General features: G+C 53.4%; 1 protein-coding gene across 1 annotated transcript in view; it reads left to right on the top strand.

Annotated features, from left to right (window-relative positions):
* The first annotated feature begins 5,554 nt into the window (after positions 1-5,554).
* PDE4C (phosphodiesterase 4C, cAMP-specific) overlaps positions 5,555-9,965 on the top strand; it is a 22,384-nt gene continuing 17,973 nt past the window's right edge. Inside the window, exon 1 of the mRNA XM_011991266.1 lies at positions 5,555-6,116. Coding sequence (XP_011846656.1) covers positions 5,875-6,116 — 242 coding nt within the window. The 5' untranslated portion in view covers positions 5,555-5,874. The remainder of the gene's footprint in view (positions 6,117-9,965) is intronic.

The raw sequence follows: 9,965 nt of genomic DNA, 5'->3' as shown, positions 1-9,965 counted from the left end.
GCCAGGATGGTCTCAATCTCCTGACCTCGTGATCCGCCCGTCTCGGCCTCCCAAAGTGCTGGGATTACAGGCTTGAGCCACCGCGCCCGGCCAGCCTTACTTTTATATTTTAATAAATAATATATTGGGATCTCAAATGTAAGAAAAAAATAAATGATAGAATATCATTATGGTGCATAGCATTATAATAAATAACATTATATAGCATATAATATGTTATAAAAATAAACATACTCTTTTTTTAATTTTTATTTTTAGAGACAGGGTCTCAGCTGGGCACAGTGGCTTATGCCTGTAATCCCCACACTTTGGGAGTCCGAGGTGGGCAGATCACTTGAGGTCAGGAGTTCAAGACCAGCCTGGCCAACATGGTGAAAACCCCTCTCTACTAAAAATACAAAAAAATTAGCCAGGCCTGGTGGCAGGCACCTGTAATCCCAGCTACTCAGGAGGCTGATGTAGGAGAATCACTTGAACCCGGGAAGCGGAGGTTGCAGTAAGGCAAGATTGTTCCAGTGCACTCCAATGTGGTTGACAGAGTGAGACTCCATCTCAAAGAAAAAGAGAGAGAGAGAGAGAGAGAGATACAGGGTCTCACTCTGCCACCGAAACTAAAGTACAGTGGCATGATCTTGTCTCACTACAGTCTTGCCCTTCTGGGCTGAAGCAGCCCTCCCACCTCAGCCTCCTGAGTAGCTGAGGTTACAGGCGCACACCACAATGCCTGGCTAATCTTGTTTATTTTTTGTAGAGATAGGGTCTCACTATGTTACTCAGGCTTGTCGAGGACTCCTGGGGTCAAACGACTCTTTCAAAGTATTGGGATTACGGGCGTGAGCCACCGTGCCCTACTGAGCATGCTATTATTAGTTAATAAATAAATATTTCTGCAGTGTCCACTGTGGACCAGGCCCTTTTTTTTTTTTTTTGAGACGGAGTCTCACTCTGTCACCCAGGCTGGAGTGCAGTGGCCCGATCTCGGCTCACTACAATCTCCACCTCCCGGATTCATGCCATTCTCCTGCGCCCGCCACCACGCCCGGCTAATGTTTTTGTATTTTTAGTAGAGATGGCATTTCACCGTGTTAGCCAGGATGGTCTCAATCTCCTGACCTCGTGATCTACCTGCCTCGGCCTCCCAAAGTGCTGAGATTACAGGCGTGAGCCACCGCGCCCAGCTGGACCAGGCACTATTTATTTATTTATATCTTTTATTTTTATTTTTATTTATTTATTTAGTGTTTTGAGATGGAATTTCGCTCTTGTTGCCCAGACTGGAGTGCAACGGCATGATCTCGACTCACCACAACCTCTGCCTCTGAGGTTCAAGCTATTCTCCTGCCTCATCCTCCCTAGTAGCTGGGATTATAGGCATGTGCCACCACGCCTAGCCAATTTTGTATTTTTAGTAAAGACAGTATTTCTCCATGTTGGTCTGGCTGGTCTAGAACTCCCGACCTCAGGTGATCCACCCGCCTCGGCCTCCCAAAGTGCTGGGATTACACGTGTGAGCCACCATGCCTGGCCTATTTTTTTATATTTGAGATGGAATTTCCCTCTTGTTGCCCAGGCTGGAGTGTAATGGCACAGTCTCGGCTCCGCCTCCCAGGTTCAAACGATTCTTCTGCTTCAGCCTCCTGAGTAGGTGGAATTACAGGCATGCACCACCACGCCCAGCTAACGCATTTTTCGTAGAGGTGGGGTTTCTCCATGTTGGTCAAGCTGGTCTCAAACTCCCGAACTCAGGTGATCCACCTGCCTTGGCCTCCCAAAGTGCTGGGATTACAGGCATGAGCCACAGCACCTGGCCTGGACTAGGCACTATTTATATACCCCCACGTTTGAGATCCCTACTTCACAGATGAGGAAACTGAGGCTCAGAGACGTAAGTTCCCTCAGGAGAGTGGGATTGAGACACAGCTCTCTAGGCCAGTCCAGGTGTCTGGGTGAGGGCATTTCAGGGTTCTAGAGAGGTCCCGTGACCAAGAACTTGCTCACGTCTTTCTGGTTTCTTCCAGTGGATCTGGGAGTTGGTGGATTCTGGCTTGGCCTCTTTGAGCCCCCCTTGGTGGTGGTATCATCCGGAGAGGCTTCTCGGGGACCCCATTGCTGCCATCGCTGCCGAGTCGCCTTGTGCCACCTGGAGAAGTCGAGCCCAGTACCCATGTGGTGTTCACCACCGAGGCTCAAGGGACAGAGAAAAGACAGAGTGGTCCCAGGTAGGTGAGAAGGCTGATGGGGATTAAAGGGGCCGGTCCCAGGAGAGGAAGAGCAGTTCGTCCATCTGAACCCTTCTTGACCTCATCCAGAAAGCATTTATTAAGTTAGCACCCACTGTGTGCCAGGCCCTGTACTGGGCACACAGTAGGCACACAGCCATGCACAAAGAGGTGCCCATAGGCTGATGGTGGAGACAGATCATACCGGAGACAGGACAAAGTAATCATGCCGTGATGGAGAAGACCAGAGGAGCCCAGAGGAGGCTCCTGACCCCGCATGGAGGGGGCTCAGGGAGGACTACCTGGAAGAAGAGGCATTTAAACCTAGCCTGAGGGCCTGGGTGTGGTGGCTGACGCCTGTAATCCCAGCACTTTGGGAGGCCGAGGCCGGTCCATCACTTGAGATCAGGAGTTCGAGACCAGCCTGGCCAACATGGTGAAACCCTGTCTCTCCTAAAAATACAAAAATTAGTTGTGGTGCACACCTGTAGTCCCAGTTACTCAGGAACAGAATTGTTTGAACCCGAGAGGTGGAGGTTGCAGTGAGCCAAGATTGCACCACTGCACTCCAGCCTGGGTGACAGAGCAAGACACCATCTTAAAAAAATAAAAACAGACTGGGCGTGGTGACTCACACCTGTAATCCCAGCACTTTGGGAGGCCGAGGCGAGTGGATCATGAAGTCAGGAGATCGAGACCATCCTCGCTAACACGGTGAAACCCCGTTTCTACTAAAAATACAAAAAAATTAGCCAGGTATGATGGCGGGTGCCTGTAGTCCCAGCTACTCGGGATACTGAGACAGGAGAATGGCATGAACCAGGGAGGCGGAGCTTGCAATGAGCTGAGATCGTACCACTGCACTCCAGCCTGGGCAGCCAAGCAAGACTCTGTCTCAGAACAAACAAAACAAAACAAAGCAAACAAACAAACAAAAAACAGTAAAACAAATCCTTAGCCTGAGAGATGAAGAGAAGTCAACCAGTGGGAGTGCAGGGAAGGGCATTCCAAGCAGAAGTAAAGCCTCAGACTCAAGAGGATCAGGTGTGTGAGGAGCTGAAAACAGATCAGTGTGGCTGGAGGGTGGGAGGGGAGGCCCAGGAAGTGGGCAGGAGCTAAAACCACACACAAGACCTCATGGGGTACCCTGGAGAGTAAGAGGTGTGTTTTCCAAAGAGACAGTTGGTCAATATTGGCATTTAAAAAATTCCCTGTGGTCGCTGTTGGGGAACATTGACTGTCAGGGATAGGAGCGGAAGGAGACCAAGGAGACTAGGAAGGAGCCTTGGGCAGGAGATACTGGTGCTTGGACCAGGGTGGGAGCCATGGGCTGGAGAGAAGTGAGGAGATTTGGATGACATTTACAAAGTAGACACACCACCAGGGCTGGGTGCGGTGGCTCACGCCTGTAATCCCAGCACTTTTGGAGGCCGAGGCGGGTGGATTTCCTGAGGTCAGCTCAGACCAGCCTGGACAACATGGTGAAACTGCGTCTCTACTAAAAATACAAAAATTAGTTGGGTGTGGTGGCGGGTGCTTGTAATCCCAGCTACTTGGGAGACTGAGGCAGGATAATCACTTGAACCTGGGAGGCAGAGGTTGCAGTGAGCCGAGATTGCACCATTGCACTCCAGCCTGGGCAACACAGACTCTGTGTCAAACAAACAAACCAACTAGACACACCAGTTGTTGGTGGATGCTAGCAGGAGCTGGGGAGAGGGGGCACTGGTATGCACAGCTCCTGGTCTCAGACTCTTTATATCTGGCATCACTTTTAGTCCTCGCAATGATGCCGAGAGTCGGAGACACCATTATTATCCCTCTTTTCCAGAATATTAAAAAAAAAAAAAAGGCTTTGGGTGGGGAAGTGACAGAGCCAGCCAGTGACCATGTACCTCACCAGTGAGCCAAGTTGTCTCCCACAGTCAGTTCTTGGGGGTGGTGTAGGGGTGGAGAACAGGGACTGAACCACAGAAGCATAAAACAGAGAGGGAGTCATTTGTCATGCGTCACACAGCAAGACATGATGGTACTGGCTTGAATTCAGTCTTTCTGACATCCTGGTCTAAACATTTTCCTTTTCTCCAGGCTGGGGACATGGCTGGGGTCACTGGGAGATGGTCTCCATGGGGAAGACCCTGTAGAGTGCTTCTGAGACTTCCAAAAACATCGGGGCTCTTCCCAAATCTGCTGCAGTAAGTGGCACCCTAATGACCCCAAATTACTCCTTGCCCAAGCCCAGAGCCCACAGGAGGCCTCCACCGAGTCATGACCCTGGGACTATGAAATCTTACCTCTTTCTGCACCACACTCACCGGCCCAGCCCTGCTGCTGTTCGTGCCTACTTCAGTTAACCATGATGGAAAATGTTCTTACCCATCCTTGCACTTCCCAGGAAATTACCCCTGAGACTAAGATGCCTGGTGGGTGGGGACTTGAGTTTCCAGAACTGGGAGGGAGGGGCAGGCCTGGGGTTTGAGGGCAGGAATCGTGGCTGTGAGGTGGGGCCTGGGACTTTCTCAGGACGAATGAGATTCTGCCATTTCCGCTGAGGGTCTGAGTGTTGCTGCGGCTTTAAAAGCATGAGAGTCTCAGAGATACTCCTCCTGCCTGTCCTGAGCTTCCACAAAAGGTGGGTTTTCTGCCAGTCCTCCCCCAACTGAACTGCACCATAACTTTGGGGGTGGGGAGGATCTTAGAAGCAGAACTAGGATGTTTCTTAGAGAGACCTGACTTCCCCTCTTTGCCCATCCCTACTGGTAGCTGTTTGGAGCTCCAGCCAGAGGTAGCCTCTGTGTGCCCATCCCAGACATGGGAGGCCCCGTCACAGCCTTGCCAATTTCCCTGTCCTTCTCAGATCCCTGCCTGGCATGGGTGGGGGTTTTAGGGCTCCAAAGAGACCCCTTCTGGGGCTGAATCGCGGAGCCTACCTTCCTGGGCTTGGCAGAAAGACCGCTATCTGTACGTACCTCCAAAGACCAGACCCTTGACTCTGCTTCCAGACTCCTTGTTGCCATTGTTGCTGGGGAAGGTTGAGAGCCCGTCACTGCTCAGGTTTCAGCACCTCCTGGGCGGATGACGCCCTGGTCTGGGGGGTGCTTCTGAACCCCTATCTCCCTCCCCTTCCCTCAGCACCATCAGGTCGCGGACAGCTCCTCGCCGTCTCATCCACCCACAGCCCCTAAAGCTACCTTTTTCTCTTTCAGCACGGTGCGAGGGACAGCGTCTCGGCCCTGGGGGTCTCCTTAGACCCTGTCTCCCTGCTCTCCATTTAGCAGCGATCAGTGGACAATTTCTGTCTTCTCCACTCCAAGTCCTTGTCTTGGTTCTTTCCCATGCAGCGCTAGAGGGAACGGCAGACGGTTCTCAGGGCTGGGGTGGGGGGTCTCTTCAGCCCCTAGCTTCAACACCCCTCGCCACGTTATTTTTCCCTGTTCTACCCTTCAGCACCATCTGGGCATCGACAGCTCCTCGGCTTCGGCCCCACCTTGAGCCCCCGTTCCACCTTCTCCCGCTTCAGCACCTCCGGCGCGGACAGCTCCTCGCTGTCGCTTCCACTCCCGGCCCTGGGCCGGACCCGAGAGCAGACGCTCCTCGGCGCCCGCTCACGGGGACGACTCCTGCTCCCTGCTATCCCAGACCCCTTTCTCTGGCCATGGAGACCCTTGGGGTCAGCGAAGGGGCAGAGGTGTGCAGCAGGTTGAGTCGCTCTCGCGGCCGCCACAGCATGACCAGAGCCCCAAAGCACCTGTGGCGGCAACCCCGGCGCCCCATCCGCATCCAACAGCGCTTCTATTCGGATCCGGACAAGTCCGCGGGCCGCCGCGAGCGGGACCTGAGCCCGCGGCCCGGGCTCGGGAAGTCGCGGCTTTCCTGGCCCATTTCCTCCTGCAGGCGGTAGGTGGCCGGGGCACGGGCCTCCTGCAGCGCGGGGGAGGGGCGCGCGGGGCCTGGCGGGAGTGGGGGAGGGTCCTTGCTTCTCCAGGGGGCGGGGGTCTCTGCTGCTTGGTTGAGGCTGGCGCTTGGAAGGAAAAAGCTATTCCTACGTAGGGGTGGAGCTGAGGGTGCTGGTGTCATCATGGCTTGTGGGTCTGTGTGACCGGGTGTGCCCACGTGCGATTGGGACCGAAAGACTCTGTGCGTGTGTGTGTGTGTGTGCGCGCGCTCGCGCGTGAGACTGGGGTGACCAGATGTGTTTGGGGTGCTCCTGTGCCTACATGCTTGGATATGATTTCATGTGTCCCAGGTAGTTGTGGGTGTGCCGGTGTGTCTCCCCTTGTGGTGCCTGTTGGTGTGTGACTGACTGTGACTGTCCTTGCGCTAACACGGCTGGGGGTCCGAAGGTTTTCAGGATTGTGGAATGTCCGCAGGCCTGTGGGGGAGGTTTGTGATCACCTCAAGCACCCGAGGTAACCCTAGGGTGCTTGGATATAAATACACACACATACACACGTTTTGATTTTTGAGACAGAGTCTCATTCTGTCGCCCAGGTAGAAGTGCAGTGTCTTGATCACGGCTCACTGCAACCTCTGCCTCCCAGGCTCAAGCTATCCTCCCACCTCAGTCTCCAGTAGCTGGGACTACAGGGGCATATTACCACGCCTGGCTAATTTTTGTATTTTTTCCTAGAGATGGGGTTTTGCCATGTTGCCCAGGCTGGTCTTGAATTCTTGGCCTCAAGTGATCCTCCTGCCTTAGTCTCTCAAAGTACTAGGATTACATGTGTAAGCCACTGCACTCAGCCTATTTCATATATTATAGATATATAAGGGCCAGGGCAGGCTGCCACCAGTGTTGCGGGGAGGAGCCTCCTCTTGCTACCTCCTCCGCCCCCGCTCCATCACCCCACCCGGCTCCCCTGTAGGAGGAAGGGAAGTCCCTTGGGAAGCTTGTGCACCGGAGATTTCTTTCCTTTAAGGAGGGGCTGCTTCTCCTGTTTCGTGTAAGCTGAATGGGGTGGGGTTAGGACAGAGACAGAAGAAGAGACTCATGGAAAAAAAATGTAGAATCCTCAGGAGGCCTGACATAAGGGTCTCCAGCTACCAGGTGGAGGCTCCAGGGCCAGGGAGGAGGGTCCAGGAACTCCAAGCCCTCCTTAGGTTGGAGGGAGAACCAAGTCAGCGGGACCAGCGTCCTAGGTTTCAGTCCAGGCTGGGTGGCCTTGAAAGTGTTCCTTCCCCACCCTGGAGCTTGGCTTTCTCGCGTTCTGGTGCATAGATCCCCTAGGGGCCACTGGCTTCTGACTCCATCAGCAAGCCTGGCCTCTCGCCCCCAGCCTGGCCCTCCAGCATCTTGGGAGGCATCTCAGGTAGATGGTTCCCACAGCCCAGAGGGGTTGGAGCTGTTCTCAGGTGACCCAGGAGCCCCTTCTCCCGCCCCGGCTTCTAGCTCCTGCTGCCCCATCCCTTCTGGTGACTCATGATTTTCCATTTTCAAGAAAGAACAAACAGAGCCTTGGTATGAGCTCTTCTGGGGGAAGCCCCCGCTTGGCTCTGGGAGGCAGGAGCGGTGGATTGGGTGTCCCTGTGCACATGTGTGTGTGCACACACATGTCGTTCTGCGCATCATGTGCACTGCAGTCACACATATGTGGGTGTGCATGCATGTGGCCCACTGTGCTTCTCTGTGCTGATATGAGGGGAAGGGTTCACCCCAGGGGGAAGCTCAGAGAAACTGAGTTCAAAGCCAGGCCCCAAGGCCAACCTGATGTGTAGTGTTGAGCAAGCAGTGGTGCCTCCCAGAGCCTCAGCATCCTCATCAGTGAGATGAACATTCTGCGCCTGAGCCTGGTACACATTGGGTCCCCAGCTTGTGGCTCTTTTCACAACCCTAGAAACTGTTGGAGGACTGTGCTTCCCCAGAGCCTCAGATGGATCACAGGGGTATGGGAGGGTCCAAGCATTTCGTTCAGAAGGCATTTAAGCACTTAATGGGTGGAAGGCCCTGTGTTGGAGACACAACCATGGACAAGAAGCTGTGTCCCCTAAGGCTTATGGTGGAGACACTCACACCAAGTGGAGAAGGCACAGGGTGATGGAGAAAGATCAGAGAACAAGCACAGAGGAGGCTCCAGACTCAGCAGTGGGGTGGGAGTCAGGGAGAACTGCTTGGGAGAAGTAACATTTAAGCTTAGCCTGCAGGAGAAAAGAGGTCAGCCAGGGTGAGTGCAAGAAGGGCATTCTAAGTAGAAGGAACAGAATGTGCAAAGCCTCAGACTCAAGAGGATCAGGCGTGTGAGGAGCTGAAAACGTATCACTGTGGCTGGAGGATGGAAGGAGAGGCTCTCTGTTTATGCTACAAGCATTTATTTATTTATTTATTATTTTTTAGACGGTGTCTCTCACTCTGTTGCCCAGGCTGGGTGCAGTGGCACAACCTTGCCTCACTGCAACCTCTGCCTCCTGGGTTCAAGCGATTCTCCTACCTCAGCCTCCCCAGTAGCTGGGATTACAGGTGCTCACCACCACACCTGGCTAATATTTGTATTTTTAGTAGAGACAACATTTCACCATGTTGGCCAGACTGGTCTCAAACTCTTGATCTCAAGTGATCCACACACCTTGGCCTCCCAGAGTGTGGGATTACAGGCAAGAGCCACCACATCCGGCCGCTACAAGCGTTTATTGAGCATCTACTAAGTGCCAAGTACTGAGAGAACAGCAGGGAACAAGGCAGACCTGGCCTTGCTCTCCAGGGACTCACAGGCAAATAATCATGACAATAAATGTGAAGTTGTACCCATGGCTGGAGGGTGCTCTGAGGCACTTACCTGGCTAGTCAGGGAGGACTTCTCGGAGGAGGTGACTCTCTGACTGTAACCCAAAAGACAAAGCATCAGCAGGCGGCAAGCATTCAGGTAAGCGCCATGGGGTGGAAATAAGCCTGGTTGATTCAGGCAACAGTGAGGAGTGGGGAGAGACTGGAACAGCGTAAGCCTAGAGAAGTGAGGCGGGGATGGGCCACATGGGACCTCTGGGGAGGTGTGAATTCAGATCTGAGGGCAATGGGGGGTCATGGGAGGGTCCGGAGCAAAGGAGTGTGTGATTTGACTCATGTGAGCATCTACACATGCGACTTGGCCCCCACCCTCCTCGTTCTGCTTGACTTCTCCATGGGGACTTGGGCAAGTTATCTTCCCTCTCCACGTCTCAGTTTACTTATCTGTAAAATGGGCAAAAACACCCATTAAAAAACTCTCTGGGGCCACCTGGTGGCCGTGGCGAAAAGTGCCTGCCCAGAGAAGGGACATTCAAATGGGGGAAATTGAGGCAGTAGCGTGCTAAAGGCATCAGAGTGGGCGTGGTGGCTCACACCTGTAATCCCAGTACTTTGGGAGACTGAGGCGGGCGGATCACCTGAGGTCAGGAGTTCAAGACCAGCCTGGCCAACATGGTGAAACCCTGTCTCTACTATAAATACGAAAATTAGCTCCGCATGGCAGCAGATGCCTGTAATCCCAGCTACTCGGGAAGTTGAGACAGAAGAATCGCTTGAACCTGGGAGGCGGAGGTTACAGTGAGCCAAGATCGTGCCACTGAACTCCACCCTGGGTGACAGAGTGAAACTGTGTCTCAAAAAAGTAAGGCCAGGGACAGTGGCTCACACCAGTAATCCCAGCACTTTGGGAGTCCGAGGCAGGTGGATCACTTGAAGTCAGGAGTTCAAGACCAGTGTGACCAACATGGTGAAACCCCATCTCTACTAAATACCAAAAAAAAAAAAAAAATTAGCTGGGCATGGTGGCA

This window comes from Mandrillus leucophaeus, unplaced genomic scaffold (assembly GCF_000951045.1).
Source record: "Mandrillus leucophaeus isolate KB7577 unplaced genomic scaffold, Mleu.le_1.0 Scaffold11, whole genome shotgun sequence".
Lineage (NCBI taxonomy): Eukaryota > Metazoa > Chordata > Mammalia > Primates > Cercopithecidae > Mandrillus > Mandrillus leucophaeus.
Note: the sequence above shows the minus strand (reverse complement) of the source record. Positions and strands in the feature narration are given on the sequence as shown.